Here is a 20,775-nt window from a genome sequence, read left to right on the forward strand (position 1 = left end):
TAAGGCACCAGGCGCTGATAGTGTGGTAGGCTGAATGACTATTTTTTTTTCAAATATAGTGGTTGTAATTAGAGCTATGTACGAGAATAACATAGATACGGTCAAGGTAGGAAATGACGTGAATAGCTGAGAGTTAAGGAAGGGTTGCATCCTATCCCCCATTTAATTGCATAATTTTGATGGACCTTGTCGTAAGGAGCACATCAAAGGCAATGGGAGAATACGGAATCAATTGGGAGAATAAAACTTTCCTAGACTTAGATTATGCTGATGATTCGATTGTCCTAAATGATAATGTTAGCAAAATGAATGATATTTTCGAGGCTTTGAGGGTTTGATGTGCAAGCTTAGGTTTAAAAATTAATAATAAGAAGACTAAGTCACTTTGACTAGAGATAAATGAAGAAAAAGAGGTGACGATTGGTAACGATGTGACTGATCAAGTAATTAGCTTCATTTACCAAGGTGGAATTATTAGTAAAGATGGTGGATGCAGTGAAGGTGTTAACAGTGGAATAGCCATGGCCCAGGGTATTTTTTCACAGTTGAAAAAAGTTTGGAAGAATAGGAAGGTAAGTCTGCAAACCAAGATTAGGATACAGTGATGACAGTCGCCAAATATGTATCTGAAGCATGGACGCTCCGAAAAGCGGATGAAGATTTGCTAGATGTTTTCCAGAGAAACTGCTTAAGGATTGTTCTGGGTACTCGGCTGACTGACCGTATTTCAAACAATAGGCTATACGAAAAATGTGATTCAATACCGCTCTCTAGGGCTGTAATGAAAGAAAGGTTGAGGTGGCTAGGGCCCGTTATGCGGATGAAGGATGATAGATTGCCGAAGATTGTTCTTTTCGGCCAACCGTCTAGGGCTAAATGGAAAGAAGATCGTCCTTATCTGGGGTGGGAGGACGTCATAATTAGGGGGGGGCATAAAGCACAGCATATATTAAATACCTAACCTAGGTACCTCCCCTCCCCCTAAACCCTAAAAAAATCGTTTAAATATTGTAACTCATTGAGAAACCACGGCTTTGCAATCATTTATCTATAGCGGTCTCTTGCAAATAGCTTGTTTGACGGGTGTCGTGACTGGTTTCTTGATACAGTTTATAGCGGTGGGACCGCATAATGCACCAGCACCTCGAATGGGAACATATTGCCTAGCTAGCCTATGCGGTTAATATAGGCATAGTTTTTAAGCTACAGTAAAACAGCGCCACAACTAATTTACTGTACTTTTTACAACCTATTAAACACTGTTAACTAATTAAAACTGTTAAACACACTAGTTAATTAATTACAATACTATTAACTAGTTATACTATTTAAACCTTGATGTTGCTGTTATTGCTTATTTACGATAGTGGTTATCAACCTTTGTAGATATAACCACTTGTACGCCAAGTGAGCCAGTCAGTGGTATGAAAAATTACTGCATTTGATTCAGTTTTGATTTGATGTTGTTGATTTTTTTAAGTTGGGGGTGGGGCTATTTTCTCTCCACTAGGTATTGTCAACTAATCGTGAGGCCCAAAATATTCATTTAAGAAAGAATATTTTCTCCGAAAGACTTCCTTTTTATTAGTTATTTTTTATTTTTTAAAACAAAATAATTTAATGTTTATTACCGCCAATGCATAAATGGATAGAACGACATTTTTTTTATGACGCTCCAAAGGACGGAGGAGGATTTACTATATTTTTTTCCAGAAAAATTGCCCACGATTTGTTTTGGGTACCCGACTGACCGATGGTATCTAAAATAGTAAGCTGTACGAAAAATGTCGTTCAATCTGGCTTTCTAGGACTATAATGAGACAAAAGTTGAGATGGATAGGAAACGTTCGGATGAAGGAATGAAGGATGACAGATTACTAAAGATCGTCCTATTTGGCCATCAATCTAGGGCCAAATAAAAAGTGGGTTGTCCCCAAATGGGGTCGGAGGATATCGTAAGGAATGACTTACAGGAAATCGGAACTTCTTGGGAGGGTGGGAACAGGGACGCTTTAAGTAGATTGGCATGGAGGAGGTGCGTAGCTGTGTTGGCCTTATGCGGCTCGGTGCAGCAGTAAGTGGTTAGAAGTAATTGTAGTGAGAGTATTGATAGTATTGATAGTAATTAGTCTTGTATTACAATATAACGTAAATACAGGCTAACAAATGGGATTTGTAGCCAAATGAGCAATTTCATACTTAAAACAAAAGCCTACTTTACGCAAACAATCGATACATAGATATTTATTATCTATTCAACGTCTTAACAATCACGTAAGGACGATGAAAAATGGCAATTTGAAAAGAACAAACAAAGAACTATGATTTTGAAAGCAATCTATGGTAGAAAAATTCACAGTAGTCGTACCCACAAGCTGCTAGCGGCTGTACCAAGAGTGATACCAATGCTAAGAGCTGATGTCAGCAGAGAGGCTGCCACCTCTTGTTCTTCACTAAACACTCGCCTAGAAATGAAAGTAATAACAAACAGGCAGAAATAAAGCTACAACAATGGAAAAAAAAAAACTTATTTTTGGCTACAGTTCAACGAAGTTACAAGCAGGAACGCAAAAATGTCACTAACACAAAGATAGACTTTATAAACATTAATAAAAGTTAAAACGATTCACGCCCAGATAAGACAAAAAGAACACTCATAAATGCATAAACATTGACATACGCAGGCATATATTTATTTGTTTCCTTCAAAAGAAAAGAGTATAAAAGATATTTAAATATTTTTTTTTTAAATATTCAAATAAACCAAAGAAATGAACGATTTACGGAAAAGAACAAAAAGGAAACATAACAGGCCTAGAAAAATAACTGAATAAAATGCACCAAAGAGAAGAGAACAAATAAATCTCAGGCGTTTATGACACTCTTGAAAAAGTATAGAATTAAGAATAAAAAGAACATTTTAAGATTAACAGCAAAAGTTAGTAATTTTATTCTCAAGACTAGTTCTAAAAGAATCTGAAGACCAAGTAAAAACTTAGAATATTTCATTTTTTTTTTTAAATTAAATACAAACTTTAAAATTTTTACATATTTGGGGTAATCATAAAAAGCCGATTCTTTTGATGTACGTATTGTTACCAAAACTCCTTTTTCTAAGCTTGGGTTACTATTAAGTCGAATTGCTCCTTGCTTAATTCTTTTCGACAAAATTTTCAATTCACTAAGCCGAGCCTTGACTGCAAACAGCAGTGCAAGATGACTGAAGAGTGGCACACCGCGGGGAAATTAATGCCTAGTAGACAACACAGCATTTGCACCCGATTCTCATTAATGGATGCTTTTTCTGGGTTTTGTTTGTTTTGGTGGGCCTTTTAAGGCTGAAAAGCCTCTTCCTAACTAAGTTATTTTTGATGGGGTGCTTCTCATTGTAGTATAATATTTGTCGGTATGAATATATAATGATCGGAGGCAATACGCTTGAAATTGTGCAAATTATTGGCCAAATTTGAAGATCTGAGTGAACATGGGAATTCGGGGCAACAAGCCCCTGCCGTGGGTCTATGCTTATTGGGATTCGATACTTTTTGTTTTCCTTCTTTAGATTAAGATATTCTAGGGTCAAGCTTTTTCTTAAGGTACTGCTAAATCAAAATGTTTTATGGCTAATGCGTTACTTGCGATGATTCAAAAGGGGCTATATCCAGTGGCATCATTTGACGAACATTTTAATGAAAAAACTAAAGCTAAGCTCGCGAAGGGACAGAAGTTGTAATAGAAATAATCTAGATTCATAATCTATATAAGCGCCACATAGAATTATTTCAATAGAAACACACATAGTTGAATGACACAGAATTATTTCGATAGTTTGCTGTTGAAAGAATATTGAGAATATTGCTTCCGATTACAAAGATTAACAGTTTGTTAAGTTGAATGCTACTAAGTTGAACTGCAAAAGACTGTGACTCTTATGGATAGAAGAGAATCACCAAGTGTTGTAAATCACGTTGTGACCAAGATGGGCCAGGATTGCGCAAAGCTTCTATTTAACTGGAGGTCCCAGCAATTCCTTGTTGTCCAGTTCTAAGTCGGCTAAGACCTCAGGTGCTGATAGTGTAGCGAAAGCATTTTTGAAATATAGTTGTTGTGAGGTTATAAGATGCATTCTGAAGATTATGAAACTGATTTAAGAAAAAAAGGAAGTAAATAGTAATTTTAGGAAAACTCTAATTAAAACCTTCTATAAGAAAGGTGATAAGAGTGAGCATGGTAATTATAGAGGTATTAGCATGGTTTCTGTAGGTTGCAAATTACTTAGTATGATGATACTTTTTAGATTTAAGAGATGCTGCAGATCAAGTTTTAGGAGCAGAAAAGTGTAGTTTTAGGGAGGGGAAAGGATGCGTTCACTAGACTTTCATCCTCAGATTAATAGTCAAGAACTGCTAGAATCATCATAGCCCTTTAGTCCTCAGTTTTATAGATTGTGAACAATTGTTTGATTCAGCCGATAGCTTCATTGAGGGTCCTATCCCCGTAGGATATACCAGATAAATACATTAAAGTGATTAGTGCTATATGTGAGAACAGTATTGCAGCAGCTAAGGTAAAAATGATGTTAGTAGCTGGTTTCATATTGAATCAGCAGTTAATCAGGGCTGCGTTCTATTCCCATTTACATAATTTATTTTGATTAACTTTGTCCAAAGAACGACGGCAAAGGCTATGGGAAAGCATGGAATCAAATGGGAAGGTAAAACTCTTCTAGACTTAAATTATACAGACGGTTTGAGTATGTTAAATAAAAATCTAGCAAAAAGAATAATTTTTTGGAGGTTTTGAGAGTTCAGGGTAAAGAAACAGGATTTAAAATTAACTTTTAGAAAACTAAGTCGCTAAGACTAGGAATAAATGAAGGTGAAGAGGTGATGTTAGGTAACAAGAAGATAAACATGGTGGACAGCTTCACTTACCTGGGTAGTATTATTAAATAAGGTGGTGGACATAGTAAATATATTAATACTAGAATAACCAGGGTTCGGTATTTTTTTCCCAGTAAAAAAAAAGTTTAGATGAATAGGGAGATAAGTCTGCAAACCCAGGTTAGAATATTGAGAGCTTCAGTAATGACAGTGGTCAAGTATGGGTCTGAAACGTCGGCCCTTCGGAAGACAGAGGAGGATCTGTTGAATATTTTCCGTAGGAATTGTCTGCGGATAATTTTCGGTACCTGTTTGACTGACTGTATTTCAAAAAGTAAGGTGCACGAAAAATTTAGATATATCCTGCTTATAATGACAGAGCAGTTGAAATGGCCAGGACATGTTTTGCAGATTAAAAATGGCATATTGCCAAAGATCCTCCTTTCTCGCCATCCATATACGGCCAAAGAAAAAGCATGTCGCTCCCGAATGGGGCGGGAATGGGTCGTATTATAACGACCTAAAATTATTTTCGTAAACAAGGATAAGGAGACTAAAACTTCTTGGGAGGGTTTAAAGAGGGAAGCTTTGAACAGATTGGGATAAAGGAGGAGAGTACGCAGCTGCGTTGGCCTCAGACGGCTAGGCGCAGCAGTGAGTTGGTAGTAGCAGTAGTAGTTTTGCGTTGATCTGATTCGATATGTTTATTTTATCTGTTTATTTGATATTCTATATTTCTGTATATAATTTGTCTAACTTTCTGGTATAATCTTTTGATGGCCGACAGTACCTTATAGATTTCAGGCAAGAAACGCTCGTTGTGAAGATGGTTTTGAGGTTTGGTTTCGAATCAGCTCATTGATTTTGATAAGTTTGGTTTTAAGTTTAAATTTTCAATTCATTGAAGTGGAGTACTTTGATTTTTCCTGATTTAGTACATATTTTGTATAGCCCTCAAGTCAACACAACAAGTCACTTAACAAAACAGAGTGAGTCAACATAGGCAGCATAATAGCGCTGCCTAAGTAAAGCGCGATACGGTTTCGATGTATTTTTTCTCAGCCCAAATCGTATGAAGGGGGTAGTAAAAACTTCAGAGATAGCTTGTTCGATCTGAGACTCTTCCATGTCCTTTTTAGCTGCCCACCTCAAAGAAATAGTGGCAAAATTTTGAAAAAGCCATTTTCTTCAAAATAGTCAAAAGGACCAATAACCATGGGAAAGGATAAAGGAAGGGGGATTTTACATGTTTTGGGGTTGGGAGTACCAGTGTTATTGATTATATTTTACTGGAGGTAGGCCTTTGGTCCGTATGTGGGGACTTCGGAGTTCTGGGAGTTGTTGGGTTTGATCATCTGCCTATTGTAGCGAATATATGGGTTGATAGGACTATTATAGGGATGACGGGAAAGTTTCTGATAGCAACAGAACTACTTCAATTAAGAAAAAAAGTGATGTAAATAAGATTAGGAAGGATAAGGTGGTTCAGTGGCTAGGAGAGAGCATAGTTGAGGTGAAGTTGGATTAAACCCAAAGAACCATAGAGAATGTTCAAGTAGATAAAGGTTTAGGACAATTATGTCAGATATAGAGAGTTTAGAGACTTGTAGTTTACCAAATAGAGGAATAACAAAAAATAAGAGGGAGAAGGGGTTTTCTGATGATGAAAAAAAAATGGAAGTAGTGGAAGCACTAAGAGAGGTGAAAAAGGATAACGAGGAATCTGCTCTTCTGGTATATCGACAGAAGTGGAGGGAATACAAAAAGACACTTCGAAAAAAGAGGGAACAAGATAAAGTCAGCATTTTAGAAATTTAGAAAAATTGTGTAACAAAGGAACAAAAAAAATCTGGCAACTAGTACGAGGATCTATTAACCTTCTACAACAAATCAAATATTTGAAGCTGAAACCTGGCTCGAATATCTTGAATCGCTGCATAGCACAAAGGATGATGGACTGGAGGATTTATTACAGAGTTTAAGCCAACAGGCGTGTTACCCACTCAGAGAGGATGATTACAAACTTATTTTGCCAATTACGCAAGAGAAGATTGGTAAAGCCCCGAAGTCTATGATGGGGGGATCTGCACTGGGGACAGATGGAATTCCGATGAAAATTTGGAAGTGGGGAAAAAACATATTTTGCTGCAATTTTGATCAGCTTATTTTCAGCTTTAATAAGTTCGTGTAAGTGGACTGAAGAGTTAAGTGTGTCAGTTACGATACCCTTATTTAAGAAGGGGGATAGGTCTCACTATAATAATTATCGATGAATTCATTTAGGGAATAGTTTACCCAAGTTAATATTAAGGTGTTAGACCTTAGACTAAAGAGGTGGATAGAAAATAGAGATATTTTGGATAAGGTTCAGGCGGGTTTTAGAGAAGGTTATGGGACGACAGATCATATATTTAGTCTGCAAGCTTTGGTTGATAAATATACTAGTGCCAGAAAAGGAAGTTTATATACGGCATTCACAGATATTAAAGGAGCATTTGATAATGTTTGTAGGTTTCTATTAATGAAAAGTTTGTTAGTGTTAGGTATTTCGATCCCGTTTGTGTTATTTTTAGTTGAAATGTATAGGTTTACTAGAGTGGCCGTGAGAGTTGGTGGGCAGGTTTCAAGGGTAGTTAGAGGATATAAGTGTTAAGCATGGTTGCAGATTCTCTCCTAAATTATTCGTTCTGTTTATAAAAATTCTGTAGTGTCGTTTATGGAGAATAAGGAGGCACCGATGGTGAGTTTAGATATTGTGTCCACTTGAATGATGGTGTTCACGGATGATATTGTTTTGGTTGCAAATTCACAAAGAAACCTTCAGAAACTATTTGATATTTTAGGAGATTATTTGGATAGGAAAAAGTTAGAACTTAATGTAGATAAAACCGTAGTGTTAGCATTCCATTACTGTGGTAGACTCGAGGAGGATGTTAAACTTAGTTTTAAGGGTAGAAGGGTTAGGTTAGTTGAGGAACGGTCATATTTAGAAGTCAAGTTTAAGGCGAAAGGAAATTTATTTAGCAGCCATGTAGAAAGAAGGATTGATATGGTATGTTGTAATATGGTATTTAGAAGCCAGCTTAGGGATATATAAAAAACCAAGTAGTTAAAGAGGTTTTCAGGGCTAAAATTATAGGTGTTATGCACCATGGATCTGAGCTTTGGGGGTATGCGAAAGGAGATAAGCTAGGAACAGTGCAATTACGATACTATAAGAGGTGGCTAGGGATAAGTAAGCATACAAATAGCTTGGTAGTTAGAGGGGATTTAAGTTTGTTTTCTTTAAGAAGTCGAAGGTGAATTACATGGTTAGGCTTTAGGCAAAATTTCTTGTAATGCCTAGGGTGTGGGTGATGAAGGCGGCTTATTTAGAAATGTTGAAGAGTGGCTCGAATAGGGGATGGCCCTACAAAGTTAAGAGTTTATTAGATCAGTGTGGATTAAGTCATATATGAGGGGATCGCTTAGGGCTCGAGAATATGAGGGACCAAGTAAGCGGACTAGTTGAAAGGATTTTACAGGACGAGGATATACAGAAATGGCAGGCCAAGCGCTCTTTTTCATATTCGCTGGGTCTTTATTGTCGGTCGAAAAAGATTTGGGGTGAAGCTTTATTTTTAAGGTGAGGTTGAATAAAAATGAAATAAAGTTATTAATTGAATGAGGGCTGAGAGTTTGCCACAGGAACAAAGAAAAAATTTTATCGGGAGGAAAAGTTCAAAGGCTGGTCCTTATTTTTGTCCTATTTGCGGAGGTTTAAATGAGAGTGTATATCACTTGATATGTGAATATGAGGACCTAAGTGACTGGAGATTTGAAGTGTTATGCAGGGGGGATTTTGATTTTGAGTGGTTGGTAAGTGTGTGCGTATGAGTGTTTTATGGGGGTCGGAAGTTTGGCAAGATTTCTTTGCATCGCAATGAATCATAGAGCTAGGTTTTTGTAGGATTATGTTAGGACTTGTGCAATTTCTGAGTAATAGTTCTTTTTTTTATATTTTTTTTTTGCCACGACTTATGGGCTTTTAGCGCAAATAAATTCTATGTCTCTGGGGATTACATGACCCCCAAAATTCCCGGAGCAAGGGCTGTAAATTATCCAAGCTTCCCATTCTTTAGCGGATACCAGGGTAATTCCGGAAAAGTGGTTACTCTTGGCCGGCAATTTGCTCTCTTATCGCCATTTACAAAATAATGTAACAACCACGAAGCAGTGTCATCTAGAGACGCACTATGCCATCTCATTCAAAAGCTAACAGTTGTAAAGCTTTGAAAAAAAGCTAGATAAAGGCGGTCTTAAAGGTAAGCCACCTAACTTCGACAACCTTTTATAAATTCTGTGACCACTTACTTGAAGCTTTGATGAAGTTCATACCTGGTAGGTTAAAGGTAGTCAGTCTTCCGGCCATCTCTATTCAACAGAGAACTGCCATATATTTTGGTTTGCTCAGGACACCAGGTCAACCAGCCTCAGTCAGGATGGTGATGTTTCAGAGGTCTATTAAGGGGTAACTTCAAAAAACCTATTAAGATGTACAGATTAAGCCTTCTGGGGTTGAAGAGATGTATTTTCATTTTTGACGATAAATTCAGGGCCGTTTCTTCACTGCAGATGCCAAGGCGTTATGAACTCGGGAAGCCCAGTGGCCCAAAAATGAAATCCAATGAGAGAGCCGCCAAAGCCGTGATCCTTGACAACCTTTCTGTGATAAAAGCCTGCGGGGTAATCTGGTTTTAAGAATTCAGTCTTAAATAGCTATGTTCAAAGGGACTGAAAGTCGAGACAGACGAACATTTTCCAACTCAACTGTCCAGCAGTTATTCTCAAGGCGATAGCAGCCACTTTGAATTGTGAAAAAAAAATTTCATTAGATACAGGTTAAAATCCTGAGGTGGAAAGATCGGTGGTATATTATTTCAAAACTTGCTCAAGACTTGCTCATTAACCTAACATTGACACCTATAAATGCTCACAGGTTCAGCAAGATTTTCGCAGTTGCCATCGGCAAGCAGCAAAACACTGGCTGCTTTCTTTCAAAGAAAGAAACAAAGATAAAACAGCAAACAGACCAGAACCGACGAGTCCAGACCAGATCCGTGGCTTTAACAAGTATGTAGTCAGTAAATTTTTCGATAACCTGCAAGACACGTATTAACGAACGGGTGTCAATCTTAGATCTGCAAATATGGAGCGTTGATGAAACATCCAATCTAACAGTCTTTGCCCATTTAAAGCTCTCGCCTCGACACGAAAGAAGCACGTGACATAAATGTCAGCAGAACGGGGACACACTAGACAAAAAGTGGGCTTTGCGAATGCGACAGGAGGAAAAAGTACCTCCAGTTTTTGTCTCCATACAGTGCATTTGGTGTCACAGGTCATATGTTTCGCTCCTCCCGACATACCATGTAGCCCACAACCCACACATGTGACATGTGTGGTAGCCCACACATGTCACTTGATGAACAGTGACCTATTAAAAAAGAATGGAGAATTTAGAAAAAACAGATTAGGACAACCCAGTTGTTTTAATTTTGAATAACCATGACGGCATTTTTATCTGATGACTTTGGGTGTGGAGGAGGAAGAGGGGCTAGTTGCCCTTCAATCTATTTTGACTTTTAAAAAGTGAACAAGAACTTTCAATTTTCAATCAAATGAGTCCTCTCTAAAGTTTATACGAGCATCCCTTCCATAAGAAATAATATGAAGGATTCGGAGAATCCTTAAATTATAACTCTTGCCCTGAGGGCTTTGGGGGAGTTGTAATCCTCAAAGACCGAATTTACAGAACTTAGAACTACGTTTAATAAAATGGCTGTCTTAAAATTTTGATTGGATTTGTTTGGGGAAAAGGTGGGCGTGAGAGGGGGGTTAGTTGTCCTCAAATCACCTTCGACTATTACAAAGGGCACTAGCCCTTTGAATTTCCAATCGAATGAGCCTTTCTTGAAGTTTCTACGACACCGCCTTCTATAAAAACCTTATATGCCCCCAGGGCATAACTTAAGACCCTTGCACTGAGGGTTGTGGGGGATTGTCCTCCTCAAAAACATATTTTCTATCTGGAAATCAACTACGCGGAACAAAATGGCTATCTCAAAAGTTTGATTGGATGTGTTTGGGGAAGTGATGGGCGTGGGGGGGAGGGCTAGTTGCCCTCCAATCACTTTCGACTATAAAAAAGGGCACTAGCCCTTTGAATTCCAAGCAAACGATTATTTTTTAAAGTTTCTAAGAACGCTTTCTATAAAAACCTTATATGTCCCCAGGGCTTAACTTAAAACCCTTGCCCTGAGGGTTGTGGGAGAGTGTCCTCCTCAAAAACATTTTCTCTCTGGAAATCAACTACGCTGAACAAAATGGCTATCTCGAAACTTTGATTGGATATGTTTGGGGGAATGACGGGCGTGGGGAGGGGCTAGTTGCTCTCCAATCACTTTCGACTATTAAAAAGGGCACTATTCGTTTGAATTTCCAATCGAATGAGCCTTTTTTGAAGTTTCTACGACAACACCTTCCATAAAAACCCTATATGCCTCCAGGGCATAACTTAAAACTCTTGCCCTGAACGTTCTGGAGGAGTGTCCTACTTAAAAACATATTTTCTATTTGGAAATCAACTACGCTGAACAAAATGGCTATCTCAAAATTTTGATTGAATGTGTTTGGGGGAATTATGGGTGTGGGGGGGGGGGGGGCTATTTGCACTCCAATCACTTTCGACTATTAAAAAGGGCACTAGCCCTTTAATTACCAATCGAATAAGCCTGTTTTGAACTTTCTACGACAACGCCTTCTATAAAAACCTTATATGCCCCCAAGGCATAACTTAAAACCAAGGGCTTTAAGATATGCCCTGGGGCTAAAGGCAAGGGCTTTAAGATATTCCCTGGGAGCATATAAGGTTTTTATAGACGGCGTTGTCTTAGAAACTTCAAAAAAGGCTCATTCGACTGGAAATTCAAAGGAATAGTGCCCTTTTTAATAGTCGAAAGTGATTGGAGGGCAACTAGCATCCCCCCACGCCCATGATACCCCAAACACATCCAATCAACATTTTAAGATAGCCATTTTGTTCAGTGTAGTTGATTTACAGATAGAAAATATTTTTTTGAGGAGGCCACTCCCCCAAAAACCTTAGGGAAAGTGGTTTAAGTTATGCCCTTGTGGCTTATAAGGTTTTTATAGAAGGAGTTGTCGTAGAAACTTCAAAAAAGGCTAATTCGATTGGAAATTAAAAGAGCTAGGGCCCTTTTTAATAGTCGAGAGTGATTGGTGGGCAACCAGCCCCCCCCCCCCCTACGCCCATCAGTTCCCCAAACACATCCAATCAAAATTTGAGATAGCCATTTTGTTCAGTGTAGTTGATTTCCAGATAGAAAATATGCTTTTGGGGAGGACACCTCCCCCCCCCAACAACCCTCAGGGCAAGAGTTTTAAGTTATGCCCTGGGGGCATATAAGGTTTTTATAGAAGGCGTTGTCGTAGACACTTCAAAACAGGTTCATTCGATGGGAAATTTAAGGGCAAGTGCCTTTTTCAATAGTCGAAAATGATTGGAGGGCAACTAGCCCCCCCCCACGCCCATCATTCCCCCAAACACATCCAATCAAAATTTTGAGATAGCCATCTTTTTCAGCATAGTTGATTTCTAGATAGTAAATATATTTTTGAGGAGGATACTCCCCCACAACCCTCAGGGCAAGGATTTAAGTTGTGCCCTGGGGGCATATAAGGTTTTTATAGAAGGCGTTGTCGTAGAAACTTCAAAACATACTCATTCGATTGGAAATCAAGGGCTAGTGCCCTTTTTAATAGTTGAAAGTGATTGGAGTTTAACTAGCCCCCTTCCCCTCCCCCACGCCCACAGGGTTGTGGCGGATTGTCCTCCTCAAAGACATGTTTTCTATCTGGAAATCAACTACGCTGAACAAAATGGCTCTCAAAATTTTGATGGGATGGGTTTGGGGAAATGATGGGCGTTGGGGGGGGGGGGGGCTATTTGCCCTCCAATCACTTTCGACTATTAAAAGGACACTAGCCCTTTAAATTCCAATCGAATTAGCCTGTTTTGAAGTTTCTACAACAACGCCTTCTATCAAAATCCTATATGCCCCCAGGGCATATCTTAAAACCCTTGCCCTGAGGGTAGTGGGGGAGTGTTCTCCTCAAAAACAATGTTTCTATATAGAAATCAACTACGCTGAACAAAATGGCTATCTGAAAATTTTGATTGGATGGGTGTTGAGAAATGATGGGCGTGGGGGAAGAGGAGGGGGATAGTTACACTCCAATCACTTTCGACTATTAAAAAGGGCACTGCCCTTTAATTTCCAATCGAATGAGCATGTTTTGAAGTTTCTACGACAACGCCTTCTATAAATACCTTATATACCCCCAGGGCACAACTTAAATCCTTGCCCTGAGGGTTGTGGGGGAGTATCCTCCTCAAAAATATATTTTCTTTCTAGAAATCAACTACGCTGAACAAAATGGCTATCACAAAATTTTGATTGGATGTGTTTGGGGAATGATGGGCGTGGGGGGGGGGGGCTAGTTGCCCACCAATCATTTTCGACTATTAAAAAGGGCACTAGCAACTTTAATTTCCAATCGAATGAGCCTGTTTTGAAGTTTCTACGACAACACCTTGTATAAAAACCTTATATGCCCCCAGGGCATAACTTAAAACCCTTACCCTGAGGGTCGTGGGGGAGTGTCCCCTCAAAAATATATTTTCTATCTGGAAATCAACTACGCTGAACAAAATGGCTATCTGGAAATTTTGATTGGATTTGTTTGGGGAAATGATGGGCGTGGGGGGGGGGCTAGTTACACTCCAATCACTTTCGACTATTAAAAAGGGCATTAGCTCTTTAATTTCCAATCGAATGAGCCTGTTTTGAAGTTTCTACGACAACGCGTTCTATAAAAACCTTATATACCCCCAGGGCAAAACTTTAAAACCTTGTCCTGAGGGTTGTGGGGGAGTATCCTCCTCAAAAATATATTTTCTATTTGGAAATCAACTACGCTGAACAAAATGGCTATCGCAAAATTTTGATTGGATGTGTTTGGGGGAATGATGGGCGTGGGGGGGGGCTAGTAGCCCTCCAATCACTTTCGACTATTAAAAAAGGAACTAGAACTCTCGATTTCCAATGGAATGAGCCCCTTTTGAAGCTTCTACGACGACGCCTTCCATATGAAGTGCCTCTGGGAAAAAAAATAAATAAATAATAAAACATTGGAGCCGTAAGGCCTTTACTATAGGCAACGCTACAGCGTTGCCTCTGATTAACCATGGCTTGATGCCCACGACTACTTGATTTTAATTCACAATCAACTTAATTCAAGTTGAATTAAAATCAAGTAGTCGTGGGCATCAAGCCATGGTTAATCAGAGGCAACGCTGTAGCGTGAATCAAGTAGTGGGAATCAAGCCATGGCTAATTGTAAAGAAAGCCAAGACAGAGAGTTCGAGTGAGTGAGAGGCAAATCTGGCATAAGCCCTTTTTAGTATTGTATAAAAGTGATGTCATTTCACTTGTTGATAGATTAGTCTATCATTCATCCGTCCATACATCATTTCTTGTGCAGAACCAAGGTAGATAGTCATAGATAGACTTCGCAAGTGTAAGATAACACCGGTCTATCCAACATATAGGTTTTATGATTAGTAAAAGACGGGAAATTTTGATCATGTGTGTCTAAAAAGCCTAGGGTTATCAAACAGTTCATGTAAACGAACTGTAAGCAAGGAGCAACTCGACTCAATAGTAACCGAAACTCTAAAAAGCGGAACTTTGATATCAATAGATACATAAAAAATCAACTTATTATGCTGATTCCAAATATATAAGATTTATCAAGTTTAGTGTTACCTATCAAAAGCAGCGAGCTTGAGAAAATTTGCCTGACTTTTGGAAAATGGACGAAACATCCTCTAAAGGTCTAGAAATCTTAATGAAAAACTAACCATCAGATTCAGTATATTAGAGAACCTTACTAAAGAAGGACAATCACCCACAACCATCAGGGCGAGGTTTTTGATTTTTGGCCTGGGACCGTATAAGGTTTTTTTAGAAGGCGTTTTCATAGAAACTTCAAAAAAGGATCCTTAGATCGAAAATTCAAAGGGTTAGTGCCGTTTTTAATAGTCAAAAGTGATTAAAGGGTAACTAGCCCCCCACGCCCATCATTCCTCCAAACACATCCAATCAAATTGTTGAGATAGCCATTTTTGTTCAGCGTAGTTGATTTCCAGATTGAAAATATATTTTTGAGAAGGACAATACCCCACAGCCCTTAGGGCAAGGGTTTTAAGTTATGCCCTGGGGGCATATTAGGTTTTTATAGAAGGTGTTGTTGTAGAAACTTAAAAGAAGGCTCATTCGATTGGAAATTTAAGGGTAATAGTCGAAAGTGATTAGAAGGCAACTAGCCCCCCTCCCCATGCCCATCATTCCCCCAAACACATCCAATCAAAATTTTGAGATAGCCATTTTTTTCAGCGTAGTTGATTTCAAGATAGTAAATATGTTTTTGAGGAGGATACTCCCCCACAACCCCCAGGGCAAGGGTTTTAAGTTGTGCCCTGGGGGCATATAAGGTTTTTATAGAAGGCGTTGTCATAGAAACTTCAAAACAGGCTCATTCGATTGGAAATTAAAGGGATAGTGCCCTTTTTAATAGTCTAAAGGGATTGGAGTGTAAATAGCCCCCCCCCCCACGCCCATTATTTCCCCAAACACATCCAATCAAAATTTTCAGATGGTCATTTTGTTCAGCGTAGTTGATTTCCAGATATAAAATATATTTTGAGGAGAACCCTCCCTCAAAACCCTCAGGGCAAGGGTTTTAAGTTATGCCCTGGGGGCATATGAAGTTTTTATAGAAGGCAGTGTCGTAGAAACTTCAAAACAGGCTCATTCGATTGGAAATTAAAGAGATAGTGCCCTTTTTAATAGTCGAAAGTGATTGGAGTGCAACTAGCCCCCCCCCCTCCCCAAGCCCATCATTCCCCCAAACACATCCAATCAAAATTTTCAGATAGCCATTTTGTTCAGCGTAGTTGATTTGCAGATAGAAAATATATTTTTGAGGAGGATACTCCCCCACAACCCTCAGGGCAAGGGTTTTAAGATATGCCCTGGAGGCATATAAGGTTTTTATAGAAGGCGTTGTCGTAGAAACTTCAAAAAAAGCTCATTCAATTGTAAAGTCAAACGGATAGTGCCCTTTTTAATAGTCAAAAGTGATTGGAGAGTAACTAGCCCCCCCCCACGCCCATGATTCCCCATATCTTAAAACCCTTGCCCTGAAGGTTCTGGGGAAGTGTCCTCCTCAAAGATATATTTTCTATATGGAAATCAAGTATGGGGAACAAAATTGCTATCTGAAAATTTTGATTGGATGTGATTGGGGAATGGTGGGTGATGGGGGGGGGGCTAGTCTCCCTCCAATCACTTTTAACTATTAAAAAAGGCACTAGCCCTTTAATTTCCAATCGAATGAGCCTGTTTTGAAGTTTATACGACACTGCATTCTATAAAAACCTTATTTGCCCCCAGGGCATAACTTAAAACCCTTGCCCTGAGGGTTGTGGGGGAGTTTCCTCCTCAAAAATATATTTTCTATCTGGAAATAAACTACGATGAACAAAATGGCTATCTGAAAATATTGATGCGATGTGTTTGGGGAAATGATGGGCGTGCGGGGGGGGGACGGGTTGGCTAGTTACTCTCCAATCACTTTCGACTATTAAAAAGGGCACTAGCTCTTTAATTTCCAATCGAATGAGCCTGTTTTGAAGTTTCTACGACAACGCCTTCTATAAAACCCTTATATACCCCCAGGGCATAACTTTAAACCCTTGTGTTGAGGGTTGTGGGGGAGTATCCTCCTCAAAAATATATTTTCTATTCGGATATCAACTATGCTGAACAAAATGGCTATCGCAAAATTTTGATTGGATGTGTCTGGGGGAATGATGGGCATGGAGGGGGGGGGGGGCTTGTTGCCCCCCAATCACTTTCGACTATTAAAAAAGGAACTAGAACTATCGATTTCAAATGTAATTAGCCCCTTTTGAAGTTTTTACGACGACCCCTTCCATATGAAGTGCCTCTGGGAAAAAAAATAAATAAATAATAAAACATTGGAGCCGTAAGGCCTTTACTATAGGCAACGCTACAGCGTTGCCTCTGATTAACCATGGCTTGATGCCCACGACTACTTGATTTTAATTCACAATCAACTTAATTCAAGTTGAATTAAAATCAAGTAGTCGTGGGCATCAAGCCATGGTTAATCAGAGGCAACGCTGTAGCGTGAATCAAGTAGTGGGAATCAAGCCATGGCTAATTGTAAAGAAAGCCAAGACAGAGAGTCCGAGTGAGTGGGAGGCAACTATGGCATAAGCCCTTTTTAGGATTGTAAAAAAATGATATCATGTCACTTGTTGATAGAAAAGTCTATCATCCATCCGGCCAAACGTCATTTATAGGGCAGAGCTAAGGTAGATAGCCATAGATAGACTTCGCAAGTGTAAGATAACACCGGTCTATCCAACATATAGGTTTTATGATTAGGAAAAGACGGGCAATTTTGATCATGTGTGTCTAAAAAGCCTAGGGGTATCAAACAGTTCATGGTAACGAACTGTAAGCAAGAAGCGACTCGGCTCAATAGTAACCGAAATTCTAAAAAACGCAGATTTTGATATCAATAGATACATCAAAATAATAACTTATCATGCTGATTCCAAATATATAAGATTTATCAAGTTTAGTGTTACCCATCAAAAGCAGCGAGCTTGAGAAAATTTGCCTGACTTTTGGAAAATGGACGAAACATCCTCTAAAAGTCTAGAAATCTTAATGAAAAACTAACCATCAGATTCAGTATATTAGAGAACCTTACTAAAGAAGGACAATCACCCACAACCCTCAGGGCAAGGGTTTTAAATTATGCCCTGGGAGCATATAAGGTTTTTATAGAAGGCGTTGTCATAAAAAACCTCAAAAAAGGCTCATTCGATTGGAAATTCAAAGGGCTAGTGCCCTTTTTAATGGTTGAAAGTGATTGGAGGGCAACTAGCCCCCCTCCCCCACGCCCATCATTTCCCCGAAGACAACTAATCCAACTATGAAGATACCCATTTTTGTTCAGCGTAGTTGATTTCCAGATTTAAAATATATTTTTGAGGAGGACACTCCCCCACAACCCTCAGGGCAAGGGTTTTAACTTATGCCCTGGGGGTATATGAGGTTTTTATAGAAGGCGTTGTCGTAGAAACTTCAAAACAGGCTCATTCGATTGGAAATTAAAGGGTAATAGTCGAAAATGATTGGAGGGCAACTAGCCCCCCCCCCCCATGCCAATCATTCCTCCAAACACATCCAATCAAAATTTTGAGATAGCCATTTTGTTCAGCGTAGTTGATTTCCAGATAGAAAATATATTTTTGAGGAGGACACTCCCCCACAACCCCAAGGGCAAGGGTTTTAAGTTGTGCCCTGGGGTTATATAAGGTCTTTATAGAAGGCGTTGTCATAGAAAGTTCAAAACATGCTCATTCGACTGGAAATTAAAGGGCTAGTGCCCTTTTTAATAGTCGAAAGTGATTGGAGTGTAACTATCCCCCTTCCCCCCCCCACGCCCATCGTTTGCTCAAACACAGCCAATCAAAAATTTGAGAAAGCCATTTGGTTCAGTGTAGTTGATTTCCACATAGAAAATATATTTTTGAGGAGGACACTCCCCCAAAACCCTCAGGGCAAGGGTTTTAAGTTATGCCCTGGGGGCAAATAAGGTTTTTATAGAAGGCAGTGTCGTAGAAAATTCAAAACATGCTCATTCGATTGGAAATTAAAGGGATAATGCCCTTTTTAATGGTCGAACTTTATTTGATGTTAAATAGCCCCCCCCTCCCCACGCCCATCATTCCCCGAAACATATCCAAGCTAAATTTTGATTTAGCCATTTTTTTCAGCGCAGTTGGTTTACAAATAGAAATTACATTTTTGAGGATGATACTCCCCCAGAACCTTCAGGGCAAGGGTTTTAAGATATGCCCTCGGGGCATATAAGGTTTTTATAGAAGGCTTTTTCGTAGAAACTTCAAAAAAGGCTCATTCGATTGGAAATTCAAAGGGATAGTGCCCTTTTTAATAGTCGAAAGTGATTGGAGAGCAACTAGCCCCCCCCCCCACGCCCATGATTCCCCATATCTTAAAACCCTTGCCCTGAAGGTTCTGGGGAAGTGTCCTCCACAAAAACATATTTTCTATCTGGAAATCAACTACGCTGAACAAAATGGCTATCTCAAAATTTTGATTGGATGTGTTTGGGGAAATGATGGGAGTGGGGGGGGGGGGCTAGTTGCACTCCAATCACTTTCGACTATTAAAAAGGGCACTAGCCCTTTAATTTCCAATCGAAGAAGCCTGTTTTGAAGTTTATACGACAACGCCTTCTATAAAAATCTTATATGCTCCCAGGGCATAACTTAAAACCCTTGCCCTGAGGGTTTTGGGGGAGTGTCCTCCTCAAAAATATATCTTCTATCTGGAAATAAACTACGCTGAACAAAATGGTTATCTGAAAATTTTGATTGGATGTGTTTGGGGAAATGATGGGCGTGGGGGAGGGGTGGGAAGGGGGCTAGCTACACTCCAATCACTTTCGACTATTTAAAAAAGGGCACTAGCCCTTTAATTTCCAATCGAATGAGCATGTTTTGAAGTTTCTACGACAACGCCTTCTATAAAGACCTTATATGCCCCCAGGGCACAACTTAAAACCCTTGCCCAGAGGGTTGTGGGGGAGTATCCTCAACAAAAATATATTTACTATCTGGAAATCAACTACGCTGAACAAAATGGCTATCTCAAAACTTTGATTAGATGTGTTTGCGGGAATGATGGGCATAAGGGGGGGCGCCGAGTGGTACTCCACTTGCTGTCGACAATTAAAAAGGGCACGGTCCCTTTGAATTTCCACTCAAAGAAGGTGGCTGGTGAGTCATTATAACCATGTTATGTGTAAAAAACTATTTCACCCACGGTTTATAATTCAAACCCCTTGACCTGAGGGGGTAGGAATATAGTCCTTCTCAGAAAAATATTTTTTCTTCGGATAACAACTGCGCTGAACAATTCTGTTATATGAAATTTCTGTGGGATGGTGTGGGATCAAAGGATCGGGGTGGGGGGGAGGGGGGCTAATAACACTCCAGTCGCTTTCAAATATTAAAAAGGGAACTAGACCATTAATTTCCAATCGAATCAGCCTGTTTTGAAGTTTCTACGGCAACACCTTCTATAAAAACCTTATATGCCCCCAGGGAATAACTTTAAACCCCTGCCCTGAGGGTTGTGGGGGAGTATCCTCCTCAAAAACATATTTTCTATCTGGAAATCAACTACGCTGAACAAAATGTCTATCTCAAAACTTTGATTGGATGTGTTTGGGAGAATGATGGGCGTGGGTTGGGGGCTAGTTACACTCCAATCATTTTTGACTATTAAAAAGTGCACTATCCCTTTAATTTACAATAGAATGAGCCTGTTTTGAAGTTTCTACCACAATGCCTTCTATAAAAACCTTATATGCCCCAAGGGCATAACTTCAAACTCTTGCCCTGAGGGTTGTGGGGGAGTGTCCTCCTCAAAAATATATTTTCTATGTGGAAATCAACTACGCTAAACCAACGGGCTATCTCAAAAGTTTGATGCGGTGTTGTTGAGCAACTGCGGGGCATAGAGGGGGGAGGGGAGTAGGCTACACACCCTCTAATCACTTTTAACTATTAACAAGGGCACTATCTCTTGAATTTCCGATTGAATGAACCGGTTTTGTAGTTTCTACGACAATGCCTTCT

General features: G+C 39.4%; 1 protein-coding gene across 2 annotated transcripts in view; it reads right to left on the reverse strand.

Moving 5' to 3' along the window:
* Window positions 1-2,234: 2,234 nt before the first annotated feature.
* LOC148949889 (equilibrative nucleoside transporter 1-like) overlaps window positions 2,235-20,775 on the reverse strand; it is a 220,031-nt gene continuing 201,490 nt past the window's right edge. For both annotated transcript variants that reach the window (XM_089091357.1, XM_089091356.1), the window contains exon 12: window positions 2,235-2,465. In XM_089091357.1, coding sequence (XP_088947483.1) covers window positions 2,354-2,465 — 112 coding nt within the window. In that variant the 3' untranslated portion in view covers window positions 2,235-2,353. The remainder of the gene's footprint in view (window positions 2,466-20,775) is intronic.

The sequence above is a fragment of the Artemia sp. Qi Xiang Cuo genome, chromosome 7, assembly GCF_049724085.1.
Source record: "Artemia sp. Qi Xiang Cuo chromosome 7, ASM4972408v1, whole genome shotgun sequence".
Lineage (NCBI taxonomy): Eukaryota > Metazoa > Arthropoda > Branchiopoda > Anostraca > Artemiidae > Artemia > Artemia sp. Qi Xiang Cuo.